At 36.9% G+C, this 25,369-nt stretch overlaps 1 protein-coding gene and 1 pseudogene across 7 annotated transcripts in view; both read left to right on the top strand.

The window, feature by feature from the left end:
• The first annotated feature begins 304 nt into the window (after window positions 1-304).
• PSPC1 (paraspeckle component 1) overlaps window positions 305-25,369 on the top strand; it is a 73,470-nt gene continuing 48,405 nt past the window's right edge. For 6 of the 7 annotated variants that reach the window (XR_006271149.1, XR_006271150.1, XR_006271148.1 and 3 more), the window contains exons 1-6: window positions 305-819; window positions 4,121-4,422; window positions 8,985-9,080; window positions 13,357-13,553; window positions 18,230-18,314; window positions 21,682-21,787. Coding sequence is in view for 2 of the 7 variants with exons in the window: in XM_043477658.1 (XP_043333593.1) it covers window positions 457-819; window positions 4,121-4,422; window positions 8,985-9,080; window positions 13,357-13,553; window positions 18,230-18,314; window positions 21,682-21,787 (1,149 nt within the window). In the remaining 5 variants the exon portion in view is untranslated. The remainder of the gene's footprint in view (window positions 820-4,120; window positions 4,423-8,984; window positions 9,081-13,356; window positions 13,554-18,229; window positions 18,315-21,681; window positions 21,788-25,369) is intronic. The other variant, XM_043477657.1, reaches the window with a different exon arrangement.
• LOC122447176 lies at window positions 7,754-8,176 on the top strand (annotated as a pseudogene).

Consider the following 25,369-nt stretch of genomic DNA (forward strand, 5'->3'; position numbering starts at 1 on the left):
TCATGCTATGTATAAAATCTGCAAGTCTTCACTTTCCCGCTGTCATTGAAAATAGAGCTGGACGTTAAGGAGAATGTGGATGTTTCCCTGAATCATTGCATTTTCACACACTGCTGCAACACCCACCACCACTGTTATCTCGAACTGAGAAACTGCATCTTTCCGAGCCCTGGAAAGGCTGGGAACAGGGACGCGCGCACAGTGGTGCGCATGCGCACGCCGCCAGGACGCCGTTGGCGCAGGAGTGCGCAGGCGCATCGGCCTCAGCGCGCCCTCGGAGGGGCGGGGCTTGCGTGGCGTCTCTCCCTCCGACCGCGGCTATAGCGGCGCCATCTTGGGCGTGAGTGCGGGCGGCTGGCCGGAGGTGTCTCGGAGCTAGTCCTTCCCGACCTCTGTTCTGTGGGTCGACACCGACGTGGGTCGAGCTCTAGGCCGGCTCAGGGGGCACGCGCTGAGATGATGCTGAGAGGAAACCTGAAGCAAGTGCGCATTGAGAAGAACCCGGCGCGCCTCCGCGCTCTGGAGTCGGCGGCCGGAGAGGGGGACCCAGCGGCCCTGGCGCTCGCGCTGCCGGGGGAGCCGCCGGTGCCCGCCGCGCCCGCCGGGGAGGACCGGCCGGCTGACGAGGGCGGTTTCACCATCGACATAAAGAGCTTTCTCAAGCCGGGCGAGAAGACGTACACGCAGCGCTGCCGCCTCTTCGTGGGGAACCTGCCCACGGACATCACCGAGGACGACTTCAAGCGGTTGTTCGAACGCTATGGCGAGCCCAGCGAGGTCTTCATCAACCGCGACCGCGGCTTCGGCTTCATCCGCCTGGTGAGGGGCGGGCTGGGGCGCGGGCCTCCAGGGACTCGGGGGCTGCGAGGTCCCTCCTCATTTTCCCTCCTCTCACCTGTCCCCGGCTCACCTCGACCCCCCGTCACCTCTCCCTCACCTCGGACCTTCCCCCCCGCCCCCGAGTCGGGCGGCTGTCGCGTGGCTAGCCTGAGGGAACTTCCCACGAGGACTTACTGCTTTTCCGTGTCTCCCTTACACTCTGTGGTAGTAGAATAGCACGCATTTTTTCCCGTTTCATCCAAACCTTAATAGGAATTAATGGCTGGCTTGTAATAACTACTGAGCAAAAGTTATTATCCTGAGTTATGAAGTAAATCTTTTGGTTCAAGTACTTTAATAGGTTTTCTCTTCGTGAGTGGACAAGGCAAAAATCTTAATATGGAGAAAACTGATCTTAATTAAGTGGCACTTAATTAAGTGATATGCTGCTTCAGAGCCATCAGCCTAAATTTTTGTGTAAGAATGTTAAAATTTTTTCAGTTGGAAGTTACCATTTAGTTTGAGATTTGACTTCATGGATAACTTTACTGTTTAATCTGAACTCTCTGTTTAACAGGTAAATTTAAAAACTTTAAATATTTCTGAGCTATTACACATTTTTTTTCTGTTTAGGAAAATCATAGTGCATACTTGATCTGAATATAAGTACCAGATCTGAATATTAGTAATGGTGTGGGGTTTCCCAGGTGGCTTAGTGGTAAAGAATTCTCCTGCACAATGGCTGTAGTGTGTACTACTGATGTAGTGGCTGTTGGAAAGTGGCAGGTGGAACCAGTGGAGGTTGTTAAACCCAAGCTCAAGCAGTCTCTCTTGGGGTAGTAACTTTAGTTTCTTTTTGTTTTTTGTATTCCTTTAGTTAAGAACCTGTAATTTCAACGTTTTATGCAGACTGTGATTCAGAGGTACAGCTGGAAGGCTGTATTGATGGATTATGGATTTTGTATAGGTTCAAATCAGATTGGTGTGTGATTTTGGACAAGTTACTTGAACCTTTATAAGCCTCTTTCCCTATGTATGAAGTGAGGATAGTAGCAAAACCCACTTCACGAGATTGTTGGTGAGGCTGATGAAGGATAAGGCAAAGACCTGTGTATGTGTATTAATATATGGGGGAGGAATAAATGACTGGCGTGTAATAACCACTTAGTCAAAGTTATTGTCACTATCCTGAGCTATGAAGTAAGGAAATCGTTCGTTTCAAGTACATAATTTTAATTGACTTGATAGTTACTTCAGTACGTACACATATAGAGCAGTAGTTCTCAAATGGAGTGGTTTTACTTCCCAGAGGACATGTGGCAATGTCTGGAGACATTTTTGGTTGTTAACCAGTGGTGGTAGGGGGGTGGTTCTATTGGGATAAACATCCTACAGTGCATGGAACAGCCCCCACAGTAAAAATTATCTTGTCCATAATATGCTGAGGCTGGGAAACTCTGTTTGATGTACAACCATTTAAAACCAAAAGTATAAACTTTGAAGATGTACTATGACATGAAATTCTTGAGAGCATAAACATTTTATTATTTGTCCTAGAAAGTATTAAAAATTGTATTTGTTGCCAACAGTTAAAAAAAGTACTTGATTTAACATAAAAGTGAAAATTTCTTGCTTATTTTGAAAAATGACATGTCACACTTTGTCATTATATTTGACTGAATCTGAACAGGAGATGCTCTCTAGAAACACTTCAGAGTCCTCACCAGGCTCTCTCTGTTCCCCTGCCCACAAACATACTATTATGAATAATTTGAGAGTTTAGAAATGAAAATTGATACACTCAGTATTCATACATTCAATACCTAGAGTCTACAATTAAATTTTGCTGTATTTTTTTCACGTATCTGTTCATCTCTATCTTAGTCCATCCATCAGTCCATGACTCTTCAGCATGCTTATCATTAACTAGAGTCCAATTTTGTTTTTAAGGTATTTGAAACCTACATATAATGAGATGCACAGATACTTAGTGTATAATCTTGTGATTTTAGATCAAGATACTATCATCACCCCATGAAATTTGCTCATGTTTCTTCTCATTCCTAGTTATAAGTGTGACAAGCATTCTAATCCAAGACTCCATTCCTAAAAGTTACCTCTCAAGGGTTGTTAGATTACTGACATCTTAGCTGCAAAGGACATAACCCTTGTTAAGTATTTGTGAAATGTTTGCTGGTACTATTGCTACTACAGAGTTAAAGAGTAATAAAATGGCCATTTTGAATATCTAAAGAGGTTAGATTCATTTATTTTTGTAAAATTAGTTCTGTAGGTAGATTTTCACATAAGTGAAGTAGTTTAAAGCTCTTGTGAACATTTCAGAGATTGAATAAAAAGCTGTTGTGATCTTAAGACTTTTTCATAAGAAAGTGCAATTTGTACTCTTCTCAGAAAATGTATATTAAGCCTCTTTCAGTTTTTTGCTGGAAGTTCTCACAACTGAAAAAGAACATACCTGTAGTAAGTTTACCAGTTTGCTGTTTTAGATTTCTGTATTTTGTAGAAACTTTTGAGTTCTTCAAGAAGGAAATTCTCTTACCTTGTAGTTCAGCAATGAACATATTCTCTAATTTATAATAATAAGGATATGTGTACATGCTTTTCTGTTTAACAGAGAGACTTCTTATAGCCCATGAATGGGTATTTGCTTTTCTTAGTGTAGTGGGAGAAATGTGTAGCCCATGAAAGTGTTTTAGAAGTGATTAATAACACCTGATGGCAGGTTGTTTTTTTTTTTTTCCCCCAGGTAATAGAAATGAAAAGGGATTTGTCTGGCATTGGAGAGGTGGTGCACATTATTAAGATATAAATAACAAACATGGAGTGTATAGAGAAACTATTTTCAATACTAGATTCTAGTAACTGATACTTGGTCTCAAAAAGTAATTCTGTATTTTCTTTAATACATTTTGGAGACTTATAAAAGATACTGCTTGCATATTTAATAGCTGGTAATCTACACTCTATGGGGTCATAAAAGAGTTGGATTTGACTTAGCGACTGAACAATAGCAGTCTGTTTATGAACAGATCATCTTTAAGTGATGATTTTTAACAGAATGTTGGGGTTGAAACTTTCTACTTAAAATGTTTAAAATTACTTATCTTTAAAAAATTAATAAAATACATGTGATACCATAACTGAAAGACACAGAAACAAAATGACCCTATCAGCCATTTTGTAAAACTACCCAGCCCTCTTTAGAAACAAGCCACTATTTAAAAATTTTTTGTTAACTGTAATTTTTAAAAAAGTGATCTTTTTCTTCCTTTTTAAAAAGGAGTCCAGAACACTGGCTGAAATTGCAAAAGCAGAGCTGGATGGCACCATTTTGAAGAGCAGACCTCTCCGAATTCGTTTTGCTACACATGGAGCAGCCCTAACTGTTAAGAACCTTTCTCCGGTGGTTTCCAATGAGCTTCTAGAGCAAGCATTTTCCCAGTTTGGTCCAGTAGAGAAAGCCGTTGTTGTTGTGGATGATCGTGGTAGAGCTACGGGAAAAGGTTTTGTGGAATTTGCAGCAAAGCCTCCTGCACGAAAGGCTCTGGAAAGATGTGGTGATGGGGCGTTCTTGCTAACAACGTAAGTTTAAACATCCTGTCTTTCTTTTATAGAGTTACACATAGGCTTCTCTCTGTTCTGCCTCTTTGTAGTTGCTTCCTTGTGTGTTGTCTTCGCATGTGGTAAGTAGGTGTTGAGTAAGTACTCAGTGAATACAAATAGGGTATATTTGTGTACTGTCAAGAGTCAATACTTTACTCAAACTTCAGTGTATTAATCCACACGGAATTTCAAGAATGTTTTGTGTTACCATTTTTATTCAGCCTACTGAATGTGTATTAGGTGCAAAGCAAAACATTACATTTAAGGAATGAGGTTTTGATCAGTTTTGGAGTATAATTTACATATGTTAAAATACATCCAGTTTTGCATGTATAGCTCAGTGAATTTTAAAAAATGTATATAGTCACTTACCCTCCACCACAATCAAGATAACATTTTCAGCATCCAACAAAAATTCTTTCGTGTCCTTTTGCAGTACTCCTCTTAACCCTGCCTAGACTGCTCTTGATCTTTCTGTTACTATAGTTTTGTTTTTCCTTGTATTTCATATAAATGAAATTATATATTAATAGTATCTATCCTTTTGTGTGTGATTTCTTTTGCTTAGCATAATGTTTATGAGATTTCATCCGTATCACTATATTAGTATTTTGTTCCTTTTTATGGCCAAATTACAACTGTGGTGACCTTTGGGTGGATGTTCAAGTTGCTTCCAACTACTGGCCTTTGTGAATAAAGCTATTATGAACATTTGTGTATAAAACTTCTTGTGAACAGCATGCTTTCATGTGGGTTAGGTAATACTTAGGAGTAAACGTATGTTCTACTTTATAAGGAACTCCCAAACTGTTTTCCAGATATTTGTATCATTTTACATTCCCACTAGCAATGAATAAGAGTTCTAATGATCATGTCCCCTCAGCAACACTTGAAATTTTTAGATATTCTAGTGAGTATAGTGGTGTCTCATTGTGGTTTAAATATTGTTTTCTTAACAACCGATGATAAGTTATCTTTTCATGTGCTTTTTGGATATTTTTATGTCTTTTTGTGAAATGTCTGTTGATATTTTTGCCTTTAAAAACACATTTATTTGGCTTCACCACGGCTTAGTTGTGGCATGTGGGATCTAGTTCTCTGACCAGGGGTCAAACCCCAGCCCCCCTGAATTGGGAGTACAGAGTCATATCCACTGGACCACCAGAGAAGTTCCTTGCCTGTTTTTTTTTTCCTTGCCTGTTTTTTAATTGGCTGGTTTGTCTTAATGTTTTTTTTTTTAACAAATCTGGGTCCAGGCCTGTATTAACACTATTTCATCCCAGACTGTGGCTTGCTTTTTAATTTTTTTAAACAGATAATTTATTTAATTGATTTATTTGGCTGCACCCGGTTTTAGTTGTGGCAAGCAGGATCTTCCATCTTAATTGGGGCATGTGGAATCTTTAGTTGCCACATGGCAAGATTTTTAGTTGGGGCATGTGGGATTGTCCAGGGATCGAACCCAGGTCCCCTGCATTGGGAGCGCAGAGTCTTAGCCACTGGACCACCAGGAAGTCCTTTTAATTTTTTTTAATAGTGTTTTTCAAAGAGAAGAAGTTGTTCTGTTTTGTCGAGTCCAGTTTATCAATTTATTTTCTTTCTTGGTTTGTTCCTTGGAATCTTTGTATATGAAATCTTTGCCTTTCCTAAGGTAGCAAAGCTTTCTCGTATTTTCTTGGGAAATTTTATAGCTTTTTGTTTAAACCTGTGATACGTTTTGAGTGTGATGTGAGGTAGTTCATTGCTTTAATGTTCTGGCACCATTAATTGAAAAGGTTATGATTTTCCCTTTGTTACCTTTTACCTTTATCAAATAACTGGGAAAAAAAATCTACTCTCTTTCCTGTTTTGTTGATCAGTATGTCTATTATGCTGTTACTGTACTCTCTTAATTACCTTATCCTAGACTTTGAAGTCCGGAGAAGGCAAGGCACCCCACTCCAGTGCTCTTGCCTGGAGAATCCCAGGGACGGGGGAGCCTGGTGGTCTGCTGTCTATGGGGTCGCACAGAGTCGGACACAACTGAAGTGACTTAGCAGCAGCAGACTTTGAAGTCAGATAGTAGCATCCAACTTTATTATTTTTTAAAAAATTGTTCTGGTTATTATTTCTTTGTATATCCTTACTGATTTTAAAATCAGCTTGTCAATTAAAAAAAAAGTTCTGCTGGACTTTCGATTGAAATTGCTTTGAATCTACAGATCATTCTGGGGAACATTAACATCTTCACAGTATCAGCCCTTTTCCAATCCATGAATGTGATGTGTTTCTCCATTTACTTAAATATATTTTAAAGTAATTATAGTGGTCATTAAACCTGTTGCCATATTAACATGGCTTTCCTTTCAGTTTGCCCACAAGAAAGTTCTCAGTGTGCATTCTTAGTCTTCAGACTGAATTTGTAAAAGTTCCTAAGTTGATTATTGAATGGATTTCTTTTAGCTCTGGCACTTGAACTGTTGATTGGAATCATTCAAATATTTAGGGTTTGGGGAATTGGATACAAAGACAATGAAGAAAAATTGTTTTCTATCTCCAAGGAGCTTAGTTTGGTGACTTGTGAAGCATTTTTCAGTTTGTTTTTGACAGTTAAGCATTTGTGCTGAAGCTCTTGTACAGCAGACATTTTACAGCTCTGCCAGCTTATTCTCTTAGAGATTTTGGTCTTGTTCCCATTCCCTTTGCTTTAGAGAGATGCTCTCTTTCCTGTCATCACAGGTCTTGCTCTCACATTTCATCACGTTTTGGTAAGATGTTATCTCCTAAGGGAAGCTGACTGTTTTATGTTAAAATAGCCTAATGCTTTACTCTCCAACTTAACTTTTCTTCATAGCACTTAAGGTTGCATTCTCTACCTAGAATGTAAGCTCCCGGGGGGTAGGGACTTTGTCTCCTTTAACACCATAATCCTGACACTTGAATTCTGGTATTTCCTGGATACTTAGTAAGTTGGCAATAGTTATTTAAAGAGTGAAGGAAGGCAGTAGTAGAAAGCAGTAGGCAAGACATGTAGTTAGTATATATTTTCTGCTGTAAGCTTTGATTAATTGCTGTTTGTTAAAGTCATAGTCAGGCACTGATAAATATTTAACTATTTCGTCTTGTTCAGTCACTAAGTCGTGTCGAACTCTTTGCGACCCTGTGGATTGCAGCATGCCAGGCTTCCTTGTCCTTCACTAATTCCTGGAGTTTGCTCAGATTACCGTCCATTGAGTCGGTAATGCCGACTCATCCTCTGCTGCCCTTTTCTTTTGCTCTCAATCTTTCCTAGCATCAGGGTCTTTTCCAGTGAGTCAGCCATTCACATCAGGTGGCCAAAGTATTTCTTACAGGTAGCTTTTAGAATAATTTATAAATGACATTCAGATGGTATCACCTGGAACTTGAGCAGCTGCACAAGGATCTTGGAGGTCTGATGATGGCCAAGAACAAACTAAGAGGGCAGAAGTCCAGGAATGTATTCCACATAACTGGCCAAAAAAGCTTTAAGGTTAAAAATAAAGTAAAACCTATTGCCACTAATCTTTAAGAAGATAAACATTGTGAATGCTGAAAAAGTTAACAGTGAATAAAGCTTTTGTAGATAAACAAAAGGAACATACAAACGTCTCAAAAGGCCTTTCCTTTGAGCTGCTGCAGAAACAGTTGATTTCTCAGTAGTGTCATGAAAATATACCAGTTAATGTTGATAAAGCTACAAGATTAGTGTTTCAGTTGTAATACACTGGTGATACATCAGATTACCCAAAAAGACCAATCAATTAAATGTTTTATATAAAAAAAGAATAATTTATATACAGTTTTGAGGGCTTCCCTGGTGGCTCAGATGGTAAAGAATCACCTGCATTGCAGGAGACCTGGGTTCGATCCCTGGGTTTGGAAAATCCGCTGGAGAAGGAAGTGGTGATCCGCTTCAGTATTCTTTTTTTTTATTTTTAATTTTTAAAATTTTTAGATTTCATGGCTGCAGTCACTACTGCAGTGATTTTAAGAGAAAGTGAAGTTACGCAGTCGTGTCCGACTCTGCGACCCCATGGACTGAAGCTCATCAGGCTCCTCTGTCCATGGGATTTTCCAGGCAAGAATACTGGATTGGGTTGCCATTTCCTTCTCCTGCTTCAGTATTCCTTTTGAGGCTGGTTGGACAGTGGAAGGTTGGGAGCTGAGTGGAGTTGGGAGTTTGAGGCCATGGAAGGGATGGGCGTCCAGGTGTGTGTGTGGATGAGACACATAGGAAAGTTGGATACTTGCTCCTCTGCATTGCTCTTTGTAGAAGTTAACTGCGGTGGTCAGGCAGGTCTATGTTGATGTATTTTTCTGTTGTCTCAAATAGACTCCATGCTCTAAAAATAAGCACTCATCTTTGACTTAGAGGTTCACCTGTGTTGATGCAGCCAGTGTTTATTGACTGATTTTATGTGTATATGTGATATTTTCTGAGACTTTTTTCTCAGATAAATTGGAAACCTATAAAAGGTTTCTAGGAGGATTTTAGTTCTAGATACTGTATTAATTCTTATTAATGCTTTTTACCTGTCTAGGACCCCTCGTCCGGTCATTGTGGAGCCCATGGAACAGTTTGATGATGAAGATGGCTTGCCAGAGAAACTAATGCAGAAAACTCAGCAGTATCATAAGTAAGATCTTCTTAATAAGAAGATAAATTCTGATAAATTTAGAATGTTCTTTCAAGGGTATTTATTACTTTACATTTGTTACTGAGTATTGTTGGATTATAAGGTGTTCTATTTAGTCTTGTTAGCTAGTAACAATTGTTAGCCAGTAACAATCTGGTTAATAGAGTGGGCTGGTCTACATGGAATGCTAGTTTTCTTGAGTATATTGGTAAAAGGTTAACTGTGAAAAGTTCAACTTTTATAACTGGGGCATGGATGGGTTCCATAAGAGTATACTGTCTGTAGTACCTATGCCAGAGAAACAGTGAATTTTAGATAGAAAAGTTTCTGTATTGGGTATGCTACAGGTGTATTTTGAATTAAGAGGAGACTTTGGCAGGAGTAGAAAGAAGGTTCTAGTTAAACAACTTGGGAAAGGGTAAGAATTCTTCTTTTTTAAAAAAATTTATTAATCTGTGGTATCTACCAAAGTGTGTGTGTGTGCGTGTGCGTGTGTGCGTGTGTGCGTGTGTGTGCGCGCGCGCGCCCATGGACTACAGCCCTGTGGTATCTACCAAAGTGTGTGTGTGTGTGTGTGTGTGTGTGTGTGTGTGTGTGTGTGTGTGTGCGTGCGTGCGTGCGTGTGTGTGCGCGCGCGCGCGCCCATGGACTACAGCCCATCAGGCTCCTCTGTCTGTGGAATTTTTCCAGGCAGGAATACTGGAGTGGGTTGCCAAAGAATTCTTAAAGATGAAAAAGAAAGATAACATTTTTTTTACCAGTTGCTTTTCATTCAGTGTGGTTCAGATATTTTTATGTAAGCTGACTGTGTGAATACATTGTGTTTTTAACTACTCAGTTGTTTTTATAGTTAAGTAAGACTATAGTGAACTTCCCTGGTGATCCCATTAGTTAAGACTCTGTGCTTCCAAAGCAGGGGGCGCTGGTTTGATCCCTGGTCAGAGAACTAAGATCTCACATGCTGTGTGGGATGACTGAAAAACAAAAAAAAAAAACACTGTAATATTTGTGTGCATGAATCTAAATATTGGAACGCCTTTGTGCCAGGCACTGTCCTAGATGCTGCCAGTGCAACTGAGAACTGTTTTTGCCCTCATGATGCTTACAATTCTAGTGACAGGGCTACACAGTAAATACTGAACCAAAGATTAATGTTTTAATAAGTATACTAAGTAGTGAGAAATACCATTTAAAACCACTAAAGTGAGGTATGATGCTAAAAGATCAAAAGAGTATGCATATTTAATGGTGATTAATTCTGGTAGATGGTTCTCCCAAAGTATGGTACCAATTTATACTTTCTGGTGTATGCATAAAAGTATTTCTCTTCATCCTGACCAAAAAATGGTTATGATTTTAAGATTCGATAGTTTGTGTTCAAAATAACATTTTACACATGTTTTAATAGCACTCTTTGATTTTAGTGTAGACTGGTTTTTCCCTTGTAGTTGATTTAAATGACAAATGTGGGTGCTTTTTTATTGATTGATTTGGCTTTTGTTGTGACACACAGACTCTACAGTTGTGACTCGAGGGCTTTAGTAGCTCCACGACATGTGGGATCTTGGTTCCCTGACCAGGGATTGAACCCACGTCCCCTGCATTGCAGGACAGATTTTTTAAATACTGGACCACCAGGGAAGTCCGTGGGTGCTTATTTTTAACTGGTGTTGGAGATGTATCAATGAACAGAATAAACCAGAAATTCTTGCTGTGTGGTGGAGTGGGTAGCCTATCCCTTCTCCAGCAGATCTTCCCGATCCAGGAATTGAGCCAGGGTCTCTGGTGTTGCAGGCAGATTCTTTACCAACTGAGCTATCACGGAAGCCCTTAGGAAGCAGGGGGTAAACAATAAAGTAAAGATGGCAGAAAGATAGGGAAAGTGGGTGTAGGGGAGCAGAAGAGTGTGGCTCTTTTATACAGGTGGTTAAGGAAGCTTTTGTGAGGGTAGTATTTGATTCACAACTTGAAAGCGGGGGTGGGAGGGCACCAGATGGAATAGGGATCTCAGTCAGCTGAGGAGTACGGCTCTGCAGGCTTTGAGGGAGAACTGGCATGGTGCAGGTGCAGTGAGGAGGCCAGGTTAACTGGATCAGGGTGAGAATGGGGAACCTTGTAGGGATCAGGGGAGTTAGGATGTAGTGGGAGGAGTGCCGACTGTGGGGCTTGTGGGCTATTGAACTAACTTTGGCTTCTGTGATTCATGTGAAAGGAAGAAGCAGGATAGTGATTTAAGCTTAAATTTAAAGCAGCTTTCTAGCTGCTCTGTTATAATAAAGAGCCAATGGTGGGATTGGGGAGGTAAGTTTAGGATCCTGCTGACAGGAAGTGGTAACAGTGGTGATGACCAGAAGTGGTCAGATTCTGAGTGTGGTTTGAAAATAGATTGGATTTTGCTGATGGATATGAGGATGTGGGAGAAAGAGAGTTAAAAGGGTGATGATGAGGTTTTTGGCCTAAGTAACTGGAAAGTATGGATTGCTAGTGACTGACCTGGAGAACCTGGAGGAGTAGATTTGGGGGAGGAGGATCAGGAACCCTGTTTTGGGATCTGTTGTCAAGGTAGTTGGATTTGTGTCTGGAATTCAGATGTGCTGTTTGGGCTTAGGTTACCAATGTGATGGAAAAGAATGTCAAAGGACCAACTCCTGAATGCTCATTTGAGAGAAGTTGGGAAGGTCAAAAGGAATCAACAGAGACTGAGTGGGAGCAGTCCCTGAAGTGGGAGGGACACCCAGCAGAATGTGTCCTAGAAGCAAGGGGTTGGTAGTAATCAGTTGTAACTCAACCATGTAAATTTCTCTTAAATGCTGTTTCTCAAAGACTTACATTTAATTTCCTATTCATTTGATTTGTGGTTATAGCTTATTGCAGATTTTAAGTAGAGCATCCTTTTGCATTCAGGAATTAGAGAACTGGAATTATAAGGGTGTTACAAGAAGTAGAATTTATAGATTGTAGTTATTTTTACTGAAAAAAAAAAAAAAAAACCCAAACCAAACTTGTTTATATAATGACTTAATTATTCCAGCAAACATTACATGATCTCATGATATTTTAAACTTTACTGCTAAAGAATTATGCTCTGAAGGGAATGTTCATGAACCTTAAGAGTCAATCTTCAAATTCAGCTCTGATGCCCCAAATCCATATTGTTTCAGTAGTGTTTCTTTTGGGAGAAAAATAAAGTTTTTATATTTATTACTGTAGTCGACACCTGACTTAGGAACTACTAACTAATAAAACAGTTCTTTCAGAAAAATTAGTGGGTGGTGGATCTCTCTATTCCTTTCCCTTTTCCAGTCAGTGCTTTAAAAAGAAAAAGATCCAAGTCTATTTTTAGGTCTAGAATCCCTTGATCATGGTTAACTTTGATTTTTATCTACCCCCTGAATATCTTTGAAGCTGTTTCTTGTCACTGTTTTCCCTCTGTGACAACCTCCTCCTTTATCTCCCAACTTTGTCCCAACCACCATCTTCCCCTCCCCATCCCCAAATAAAAGTTAAAATTTGTGATTACAAGGCATCTGTAGTTTTATTGGTGGGTGAGAATTGTGTTCTTATAAAAGTACTTTAGGATAATTGACATTCTTTGAATGTTGGGTACATTCGTAGATCTTCATTTAAAAGATTTTTTTCCCCTGTCATTTATTCATTCATTTTAGAAATAAATACTAAATGTGTACAATATGCTAGGTATGTGCTAGGTACTTAGGTACAGTGGTTAATAGGAATTTCATGTGCTCATTGAGTTTACAGTCTAGCAAGGCAAACAAGTATAAAACAAATTGAAGTAAATTAGGCCTGTATTATTTGGTATAGCCAATTAACCTGGCACATAACACTCAACAAACTGTTTCTGCTTTATTACTGTCCCTAAAAGTTATTACTTTTAGAAAAATCTGACTTCAGACCATTAACTTAGGGGACATTTTCTTCATATGTTACAGACTGTCTTATATAAAATTGTTGCTTGAAAACCGCAAAGGCCTTATTGGAGGTGATAATTTGGGGAGTGCAGGTTGTAGTATCTCGTTGTCTTGGTTTGAATCCTGGTTCTATTGCTTATTAATTAGTTGGGCATCTTTGGGTAGTTTCTTAAACTTAGGCTTGTTAAACTGCTTGACAACATCGCTGTGAAGTATTTCTTGGAGATTACTTGTCAGACAGTGATATGAACACTGTACGAGCTTGGTTAATGGTAATGCTTGTTGTTCTTGTATGTTGTTTTAGTTTTTAAACATATGTTTCTGTATGTCTTTTCATGTAAACTTAGGGAAAGAGAACAGCCACCACGTTTTGCTCAGCCTGGGACATTTGAATTTGAATATGCATCTCGATGGAAGGCTCTGGATGAAATGGAGAAGCAGCAGCGCGAGCAGGTTGACAGAAACATCCGAGAAGCAAAAGAGAAACTGGAGGCGGAGATGGAAGCTGCCCGGCACGAGCACCAGCTGATGCTCATGCGGCAAGGTATGTTTCTCATTGGTAACTGTTACTATTGAAGTTGCTAGTTAAGAGTTTCAAGACAGTTAAAACTCAAAATACTAGAAAGAAAATTTTTGCTTTTCTGAGAGAACTTCCTTATGAAAAAAAATTATTTAAAAAGCTGACTATTTAAGATTCTTATTGCGTGTCCAAAGATTACAGATGGATGTTCCTTGGCAGAGATGAAAAAGATTCAGGTTTGCTGATGGATATGGGAATTTAGGAAGACTAAATTCTTTGTATTTGGTAAGAACACTTTAAACACTTGAGACAGAGCTAAGTGAATTTTGTTTGTGTGGGTTTTTTTGTTGATAACTGAATTTTTAAGAGCACTCCTAACAGGTGTTATGCATAACATACATTTATTAATAATCATTGGTCAGATACTTAATGTGACAAGCTGCTTAAGTATATATCAGAAGCTTACTTTTTCGCATCCTTGTTTCTAGGTTTCTTATTATGCCTGCTTATATTCTCTTTCCCCTTTGTTCTTTTCTATTAATTCTCCATGTAATTTTTTCTGATTCTTCCTATCACTTTTCCATTTTCCATAAAACTTAATTTTTTTTCCTTTAAATTTTTTTTTTTTGGCTGTGCTGTGTGGTTTGCAGGATCTTAGCCTCCTGACCAGGGATGAACCTGTGCTCATGCAGTGGAAGTGTGCAGTCCTAACCCCTGAACCACCAGGGAATTGCCAAAATTTTGCATTTCTTTAAAGCGTCTAATTGCTTTCTATTTTGCTCTTAAATTTTTTGCCTTTTTTTTTTTTTTTAAATTTACTATTTCATTAAACCTTTATCTCCCCTGGAGGAGGAAGTGACAACCTACACCAGTATGCTTGCCTGGGAAATCCCATGGACAGAGGAGCCTGGTGGGTGGGCTACAGTCCATGGGATCACAAAAGAGTTGAACATGACTTAATGACTACAACAATAACAACAGAACCTTTATTTACCTTCTCTTGGCTGCCCCTCAGAGACAAAGGTGCTCCAGATAGCTGCCTGATTTCTATGGCAACCTTCTTTCATTTTTTATATATAAATTGTTTTTATTTTTTATGAAGTTTAAAATATTTTTACTGACTCAACTAGTCTTTTTTTGCTGTACAGCATTTGGGATCTTAGTTCCCTGACCAGGGATTGAACCTGTGCACGCTGCATTGAGAGCAGAGTCTCAACCACTGGACCACCAGAGAAGTTTGCAGAGGCTTTCTTATTGGACTTTATGTCATCTAATCTTGGCCTCCTTTAAACTATTCTTTATACTAGAGCCAGTATTTTCTTTTTTTTTTCCCCATTTATTTTTATTAGTTGGAGCCTAATTACAATATTGTAGTGGTTTTTGCCATACATTGACATGAATCAGCCATGGATTTACATGTATTCCCCATCCCGATCCCCCCTTCCACCTCCCCAGTATTTTCTTTTTATTTATTTTAATTAGAGGCTAATTACTTTACAATATTGAAGTGGTCCTTGGCATACATTGACATGAATCAGCCATTTGGTCAGCATTCATCTGTAAATCTTGATGTGGTAGATTCTCATTTTCTTCAGTATAAAATCCAGGTTAGCTTTTTTCAGTCTGTTCATTACATGTTTTGGAGAAGGAAATGGCAACCCACTCCAGTATTCTGGTCTGCAGAATTCCATGGACAGAAGAGCTTGGTGGGCTGCAGTCCATGGGATCGCAAAGAGTTGGACACGACTGAGTGACTAACACAATTAGTAGATGTTTTTGACAGTTTCAGTCAAGTCACTGAATAACTGCTGGTGCCAAGTAAGTTAAAATCCAGCTCATCAAATAATAGAAACCAGACAGATATTTTTGGTTTGTTTTGGTACCCTAAGCCTAATGTTTCTGTAAAGTCACTCTTTTTCTAATAAAATTTAACTCATTCATATCATATACTAGTATGTTTAAAGATATACGGTAAGTCCTCTCAATAGGAATCTTCAAGTTGCAAGCTTTCAATGATGTGAATGTGTGTTCCATCAGCATCAAGTGTGAGTGAAATTGCAGCTTGCCCTGTTTCCTATTGCTGACGACTCCTCAGCTCTACCATCTCCTATCTTCTCTCCCTCCTCCAGTACTCTTCTTGCCTGTTATTTTTAATATTCATTATTTTATTTATATTTTTAATCTTAAAAAAAAAATTCCTTTTGGTTGCGCTAGGTCTTCGTTGCTGCATGTAGGCTTTCTCTAGTGTCAGTGAGCAGGGGCTGCTCTTTGTTGTGGTGTGTGGGCTTCTCATTGTGTTGACTTCTCAAGTTGCACATCATGGGCTCCAGGGCACACAGGCTACAGTAGCTGTGGCTCACAGGTGCTCATTAGTTGTGGCTTGTGGGTTCTAGAGTGGGTTCTAGGCTCAGAAGTTGTGGTGCAAGTGCTTAGTTGCTCCATGGCATGTGGTATCTTCTTGGAGTGGGGTTTGAACAGCTGTGTCCACCAGATTGGCAGGCGGATTCTTTACCATTGGACCACCAGGGAAGCCTCTTGGATTATTAATATTATTATTATTTTTTAAGAAAAATCCCTGTGAGTGTTATTTACTGGATTAAAGGATAAAAAACACCTCAGGTTACATATTTTTTGGGTAATATTTCCTCCAGAAGTACATTATCATGGTGGCATACAAATATATAACTTTTTGTGAAATTTCAGAAACTTTGGGTATTAGCAACTTAAAGGAATTAATTTGGAAGATACAAAATGTTGTTTTAAGTTGATCGTGCTCCTACTTCCTATTAGATAGTGTGCTTATCAGATAATTTGATTGTCGGATCCTTTGAGCTAATTCTTGTACCCTGTTCTGGTGAGGAAGCATAGTCTGAGAGGGCAAAGCAGCTTTCTTAACTGGCCCAGCTTAAAAGGAGAAGATCTAGTTTTCAGGAAATATTCAGGCTCTTTTCTTACTCCTTTTCATGGAAGAAAATATAGTGCATATTTTTACATTTATTACTATGTATGTTCCTGTTTTAAGAGCAGCAAACCTGGAAAATCAATAATAAAATTGTTACAGGATACACTGTATTGACTTTCTTAATTAGTGATAGTAAGATATTTCTCATGTTTTGTCTTATTGAAGCATTTCCCCTTAGGAATATAAATAGACTATATTTTTGGTCTTTACCAGTCTCACCATATAGAAATTATATGACAGTTAGGGGCTCTCAATGTTGGTTGTACAATGGAGTCATCTAGGGAGCTTCAAAAAAAGAAAAAACTCATAGCTGGTTCACAGTCCTAGAAATTTTGATTTAATTGGTCTGTTGTTAAAAGGCACTTGAGCAGTTCTAATGAGCTAGTAAGGTTGACAGTTAATGGTAAAAATGTTTGAAGATCATTTTTTTAGAAAGCTAAATGTTTTTCTCAACTGGCATGTTATCTGAATCACCTGGTTCCTGGTGCATGTACCAAAGCAGACTTTCCTTGAGCAGAATCCCCAAATTTTTTTTTTAATTTTTGTTTTTTTAGTTTCTCAGTTGAGACTGAACATCCAGGTCGGGAATGTGGCATTTTGGAAGGAGCTTCGGAATAATGAGAGATCTGGCTGTATATCCTAGTGAACCATATCATGCCTGGATGACTAGAGCCACATAATCTGTCTGAATCTTTTTTTGTTGACATAATACATAATTCAATCTTTTTTAACCTTCAGGGAGGATAATATTACCTTTTTATAATTATGATAGCTATGTTATCATAGTTAAGATGTTAGTTATTTGCCTATGGGATTTTAACTTGAACCGTTAGTATTATAAGAATTCTGAATATAGTATTTTATTAAATGTTTGAGATAATTTATGTTCATTTTAGAAATTTGAGATAACACAAAAAAGAAGACCAATAATTGTGTTATCTGGAGTACTTATATATATTTTAAAATATATTTATTAGTGCATGCATGCACGTATAGTTTGGTAGGATAGTACAAAGATATTTTAACACTTGGAAAGTTTATCCACTGCTTTTCAAATGGGCATCTTTTGTTGTGTTGCTTCACTCTGAGAGACTTGTTCTTAATATGTGACATGGGTTGGTGACAATGGGAATGCTCGTCCTGTTTAAAGTGGGCTTGTTCACATCAGTGTTCAGCCCTTTTTCCCCTGTCAGGAACTGTCCCCTTTTTTCTTCATGTGATGCTGACTTGATGCAGGAGGAAATGTGCTGATAGTGTTGGGAGGGATGTTTTGGGGTTTTATGCTATGTCCTATCCCATTTTTCCTACTGTTTCTGGTCTGATACTTAATGTGCCCTCTGCTGATGTTTCCCAAGGCATCATTTTGGGCTTCAGGTTTGCTGCTGAAAAAAATTACAATTTGCTTAAGATTATGTAAATGAAAATGTAGCTATTATTCATTCTAGACCCTGTGTTAAAGCAGTTACTACCCATTTTAATTTTTTAGCATAAGGGTAGATATTATTTTCTTCATATACTTGAAGAAATGGGCCGAGGAATGATATTGATCTGGTTCATTACACAGCTTATAATCTTTCATTGTAGAATGATGTGATAAGACTTTAAAAAGAGAAGCTAGATGCATGAGTATAAATAAGTTACTACATATATTGCCAGTCATGGAGAACCTGTATGCTTATAGATGTAAAAATATAGAAAAAAAAGCTAAAAATATTAATCTGTAGTCAATATTTTGTAGATTTAATGAGACGTCAAGAGGAACTCAGACGTTTGGAAGAACTCAGAAACCAAGAGCTACAAAAACGAAAGCAAATACAGCTGAGGTAAAGAACATCATTATAATATATATGTGAATATATGTAGCTTTTATTGCGTATGTTATTAATAAAACTCCAGTGTCATTGACAAGTTGTATTTAATTGGAAAATACAGAAAAAAAAACAGAATTGTCCATTTTTGACTACAGTTATGGAATTACTAACAGTCTCCCATAACTCATTATTCTATCAATATGATTGTTTCTAGCTAGTTGTGGACACTTCGCAGACACTGAACTTAGAGGGCTTAGGCATTATTTCATATAATTTACTGTAAAAATGGACTGTGATTTACTGGACTATTTTTCTATAGATGCATATATATGCATTCTTAGTTTTGATTTTTCCATGTGTTTAAGACTGGTCTGAATGCCATTATGCATTTTTGTACTTCTGATAATTTATTTAAAAAAGATATCTGGCGGTGGAATCCACGGTAAAAACGATATGGACATCAGAGATCTCAGTACATGATAGACAACTGTGACAGGCAACTTAAAATCTTTTAGGTTAAGGAAGGAGCTTTAAGGGAGTAGTTGATCTAAGATGTGGAAAGAAAAATTAAGTTTTTCTTGCATCTGCAAGACTTAATTGTAAAATACAAGATAAATATTACTCTTACATGTTTTCAACAGTCTTAATTAGGAATTGTAAGCACAGCTATGATAGATTAAAGCAAGCTTAAAATTTTGTTTTGAAAGTGCTGTTAAAGTACTAAGTGCTGTGATGGGAAGTAAGGTGATCATGGGAAATAAAAGTGAAAAACTGTTAATGAGTTTGAAGTGTCCTCATGGTCTGGAGATAGATAGTTGTTCGTATAGTGTATTTTTTCCAGCTTTGTACCTGATGGTATCAGTGTATGTATGTTTCTGTATTAGGACTACTCTGATTTTACTCTAACCTGCTTACTCTCAATTCATAGTACATCAGCAGCCTAGCCTCAGTACTGCTGAGTCATAAGCTGACTCACCTGTGTTGTGACAAACCCTCCAGGTGACTCTGAGGCATTCTAAAGTTAGGAAACCACTGTTGTAAAAGAAACTCCCCAATTAACTCCTTTCCCGAGGGGCCATTTTCAGTATCTTTCTTTTTTTTAAAACAATTTTTATTTATTGATTGATTGCTGTGCTGGATCCTTGTTGCTGCCCGTGGGCTCTCAAGTTGCGGAGAGAAGGGGCTAGTTTCTAATTTCAGTGCACGTTTTTCTCATTGTTGTGCCTTCTCTTGTGGAGCACAGGCTCTAGGGTGCGGGCTCAATAGTTGTGACATGTGGGCTTAGTTGCTCTGTGGCATGTGGAGTCTGCCCGAACCAGGGATTGAACCCGTGTCCCCTGCATTGGCAAGCGGATTCTTTACCACCAGGGACGTCCTCAGTTTCTTTCTTACTGCTTTTTTCTGTTTTATGTAATTGTGTTTAAGTCTCTACTTGTCCAAATAAAAGGAAACCTCCTCTCTTCTAAAATAAACCTTCCTGAATCTAGCTTTCTTCTTCTACATTTATCCTTTACAGCTAGGCTTTTAGAATTAGTGCCCTATACTTACTTATGCTGAAATAATGAGCAATTAAAAGTAAGCAGTGTGGGATGCAAACTATTATGTATAGAATAAACAAACAATAGGGTCCTTCTGTATAGTGCAGGGAACTATATTCAGTATCCTGTGATAAACCATAATGAAAAAATATATAGGGATATAGGTTTGCAATTCTGAAACTACTTTTTTCCCTTTTTGATCAAGACTTTATTGAAAATAATGTATATACTTTCTTAAATGAAAAAATTAGGTAAATATGACCTGAGGTTTCTCATTATTAGAGAAAGAAAGAAGGCGGAAAGGCTAAAATGAAAATGAATCCTGTCATGTTCAGTGGGGATCAGAGTATCAGTGTGAACTGAATGCCGTTTAGTCTAGACAAATACAGAAATACAGATGTGTATATATGTGGGTTCATATGTATACATATATATATTTCCTAGCCCTGTCTACCCAGAAGCAGTGATGCCTCAGGAATAATGCCAGATTTTTGTTTCCGAATACCATTCTTCAATAAAAGGAACCAGGGCTTTTTGGTAAAGTGGCTGATTCCAGTATTAAAAAATCCAAGTTGACTGATGTTGTGCCAGAGTGAAGGAAAGTCCTTGAACTAAGCTCAGGCCTGTTGAAAGAACACAGGAGCTAAACTAAGACGCTCCTAAAGGCCAAAGTTGGAACAATTTCAACAACAAAATAAGAAATGATAGGTTTTACATTTGTAAAATGATATTTACTCAGGTCAAATACCCATGAGTCTGTGCTCTCAAAAGTAATTTAATGAATAAGTAAATAAATGGAGGAGAATGGACAGCTTTTCCTTAGTTGTTAGAAGTAGAATTCCAAATAATAAATGGGAAAGGAGCCTGAGAGAAAAGTACCAAGGAGTGAATACTGCAGTAATACAGGCATACATCAGCGTTAGTGTGAGTTTGGTTCCAGGCTACCACAATCAAGAGAATACCTCAATAAAGAGTCACCTTTATACTGTATGTAGTCTTTTAAATGTTCAATAGCATGATGTCTTAAATAATATTATATTTTCAATATATTTCAATATTATGAGATAATATTTTCAATATTAATATTTTATGGGTTTCCCTCTTAATCATATTACAACTAATTATTATTTAATAGTAATCCTTCACATCCATACTGGGTTTTTGTTGTTCCATGCTTGAATATACCTCTGGGGCAGAGGTTGGCAAACTTTTTCTGGGAAAAGGCTTCTTCGTAAATATTTTAGGCTTTCCATGTCATATGGTCTCTGTCTCAACTATTTAACAGTGCTCTAACCCAGAGGTAGCCACAGACAGTGAGGGAACGATTGTTCCAAAATTTACAAAAATTTGTGGGTGGTACATAGATACCTGCTCCCAGGAGATTTCCTCAGTGGGTTGATGCAGTGAGGGAGAGGGGGCTTATGAAGGCTTCCTTCTGTACATAGTAGGATTTTTGTCTCAGCAGTGTGGTAATTTGCAGTGGTTGGTACTAACTGCTTTGTCAGTGGTGAATCTCAGGCTTTTTCTTTGTTCTGTAATAGAGTACTGGTTTGAGCTTTTGGAGGCTGGATTTTTTTGACTGTAAGCATATAACTAGGATGCTGTTACTTTACTTCTTTTTTTAATTTACTCTAGATAATTAGCATTTCATTGGTTTGTTTGATTTATTAGAGGTTTAGAGCAAAATAGGAGGAAGGTAAACCTGATAAGCCACTTATTATCAGAGACTGGCATAATGTATAAATACATGATACACATTAATGATTTTGTTCTGCCTGAAATAAGATATCTGGTTATGGCTTATATGTCACACCCTGAGTTTTTATTTACAAATCTCTCAGGCATGAGGAAGAGCACCGTCGTCGTGAAGAGGAAATGATCCGACACAGAGAACAGGAGGAGCTGAGGCGACAGCAGGAGGGCTTTAAGCCAAACTATATGGAAAATGTAAGTAAAGTACTAGTTAACTAAAGTGATTTTATATTGTCAGGTGGATGATGTATACTTAGAATTCTTTAGATACTGCTTTATATAGTACTGTATTTTTAATCTTTCTGAATCGTCATGTTTATGATAAACTAACAAGTTTCTTAACCTCTTACAGGTAGTAAACCAAAATTAGTTTCTGAAGATAATCATGCTTTATGAAATGGTTATTAAATTTTGCTTCTTTTCACTTTATCTTTATTAATTGCTGCTAAATTAGGAATCTTGATAAGTCCCATCATCTCCACTTGACTGATGTTCACCATTAAGTGATGTCAGTTCTTTAGTTTGGAAGATTTTAGACATCTAGAAAAGTAGAATAGTATATGCTTATTAGTCATCTATAACAGTTATTAGTACTTGGCTGATCTTTTTCATCTTTAAGTAATCCTGAAATTTTTTGTATGAAAACCTTGACTTCATATAATTTTATATGAGTGTGGACCTATAAAACATAAGGACTCTCAAAAAATTTCTTTATCATACCTTAAAAGTTGTCAGTTACTTAATATTAAGTAGTAAAAGCTCCAATTTGTTCAAGTCTTCAATCTTTTAAAAAAATAATTTGGTTTCTTCAAATGGGTTGATGCATCCATTCTTTTCTGTCTGTAGGTTTCCTTTCTTTTTTTTTTTTTTTTGTTGTTTTCTTATTGTTTTTATTTTTAAAGAAACAGCCCCTCATATAGAATATTTCACATCCTGGATCTTGTTGATTATATCCTGGCAGTGATGTTCAACAAGTTTCTTTATGCCTGAGTTTCTTACAGACTGGAAGTTAGTTCTAGAGACTTTATCTGACTCAGGTTTTTGTTTTAGGGAGGCAAAATGGCAGGGCAAAAAAGGATACTTCAAATGTGTTATCACCCACAGGTTCTAAGTGATAACAGACTCTCGTTGTTCACCTTAGATGAATGCCAGCTTAACAACTCACTCTAAAAAATACTTACCAATATTTTTTTCTCTGTTTTAAAGCCATGATTCTTGAGTAAGTTTCTGAGGCTAAACATATTAATTTAAATCACCAGTGCCTTTTTTTTCTGACTGTCTCTGTCCCTGGAAAATTTTAAAGGTTTTTCAATTAAAATGAATACAACAAAGTAAATCCTAAGTAGAGTAGTTCAAGAACTTTTTATTTTGCCTTCCATCAAGTAAATATCGTTTGAATGAAAATTACATTTTCATTTAAATTCAGTTAGAAAATTTTTTGTTACTTATAAGTTACACTAAAAGTTAATAGATTTTTAAATCCCATTACCAAATTAGTTGAGTACGTTTTTTGAGCATTGGGTTTTTTATTTTTATTTTTTTTAAGTAATTTCTAGCTTTATTGCAATTCTCTTTTCCTCTTGGGTACATAATACTTCCATAGTGACATTTTAAAATTGTGGTCTTCTTTTTCACTGTTAAATTTTAATATAAATCTGTTGCATTTATCAATGTGAGAATATTTTACAATGTTAAAAGAACGTGGAATTTAAAAAATTCTCCAAATGTGTGAATTTTGAAAACTAGCAAGTAGTGTTTTAATCTTAAAATATACAAAAGTGCATGTGATACATTTCTTAGAGAAATTTTATTTCATTCCATTGATGACTAGGAAATTGTTCCTAGTTCTTCTGTGTACCTCAGTATATCAATTTCTAAAGTTCTTGTCTATAGTTAAGATGGTGGGATTAGCTTTCTTAATATTTTTCTGGCATAAACTTTATGTCCTTGGAGCAAATATGTAGCTGTGTCTAATGATTTAAGTCATTTAGGGACCAGAAGGAAATGATTAATATGTTTTGTTAAACTTAAGTTGGCTACATCCAAAGCTTGATTACAAACTCTCATTCTTTGAAATTTCACAGTTTTTAAAAACCTAAATCAATATTTTTAATATGTTCAAGTAGTAGGCATAATTAATGAAGGACAGATAGTTTTGACTTTTTATACAAAAACTATTTAGAAATGTTGCTAAAGTTTAAAATTGAAATCCTGCAAATACATAAAACATTGGAATGTTTCAAATTCATTTTAATGGTGGGTAAGATGTAATAGCCAGGGAACTTTGAGAATAAATAAATTAGGTATTTAAAAGTATGGCAGGTTTAGTGGAATTTCAGAAGTAGCTCATTTATTGTTTCAAAAGATTATGCTGTCAGAAAAGTTAGATGATTAAATATTTTAACATTAATAGAGTTTTAATTAATTATCAAAAGAATGTTTTACATATTTGAAGCATCATAAGATTAATTTGGCTGGAGTAGAAGTATGCAAACATAGCCTGGAACCTCCCATTTTTGTACCACTTTGTACCCATTTTGTACCGCTCTACCACAGAGCTGAGAATGGTGTTTACATTTTTAAAGTGTTGATAGATAAGAAAAAAAAAACACTACGAAACAGTATTTGTGACCCATAAAACCTAAAAGACTTACTCTTTGACTCTTTACAGAAAAAGTTCACTGAACAGTGGGATGGAGTTGGTGATTTTTTCTTTTTAATTAATAGTCATGTTAGACCCCAGAGTTAGTATGTTCTTAATTTTTTGGAAAGGAAGCATTTAAAATAGTATGTAGCAGTGATATTTAATATGTAGGGGAAAACATAGTCTTCTTCCATTTTTAGGTTTTTCTGAGATTAGAAACTGAATAGACAAATTTTCCATCATTTTGGTCTCAGTTTTATTTGATTCCTAGCTTCGTAATGCTTGTTAGTATAAGCTAATCAGGCCAATCAGGCACTAAAGAAATATTAACAAAAGCTCTTTGCTGGTCTTAAGTGGTTTGTGTTAATAGAAAAACATTGAGGCCATTGTTGCATCAGTTATTCTTCATTTACTTTCAAAACTGTCTCTGGAAAAATTTGTTAAACAATTTTAATGTTTGTTTTTGTTTTTAAAAGCTTTGAAATTAGGCCCTCTTATGTGCTTCTCTTATTTCCCTGTTCAGTGTAAAGGGAGGAATCATATGGTAAGTGTTCAGCTTGCCTGAGTAATAAGAATCATGTAGGTTTACTTGGTTTGTTTTAAGATGCCACCTCTCACTTATTTCTAATATTCCTATTAGGAATATTCCAACACAACAAATAGTAGCTGTTTCAGAGTATAAAATAAATACTTGTTTTGTCTTGAATAGTATATATTTTTTAATGTAGCAAAAGACATATTATGTTTGATCATGTTTTTCTTTGTTAGCTTTCAAATTGATCATAATATTATAACATACATAGGAATATATTTTAAGAGTTTCAAGAATATGCCAACCCTTCATCAATTAGAAGCTGTCATTTTAATTTCATACCTTATTTTTCCTTAGAGGAAGTCATGCTCTTTGATAATAAATTTGTAATTATAAATTAAACATGTTATTTTTCACTCTTGCAGTATAATATTTTTTTGACTCCTGTAACACTGTATATATTTTTATGCCGTGCCTTAATTTCATTTAGGTTTGTTTTTACTGCATTATAATGGGATCATTTTCTAGACAGACCAGTTTCTAGGTTGAAATTTTCTACTTATCACAATTTTATAGCTTTGAACACAGAAGTTATTCAGTT

The sequence above is a fragment of the Cervus canadensis genome, chromosome 9 (assembly GCF_019320065.1).
Source record: "Cervus canadensis isolate Bull #8, Minnesota chromosome 9, ASM1932006v1, whole genome shotgun sequence".
In the NCBI taxonomy this organism is placed as follows: domain Eukaryota; kingdom Metazoa; phylum Chordata; class Mammalia; order Artiodactyla; family Cervidae; genus Cervus; species Cervus canadensis.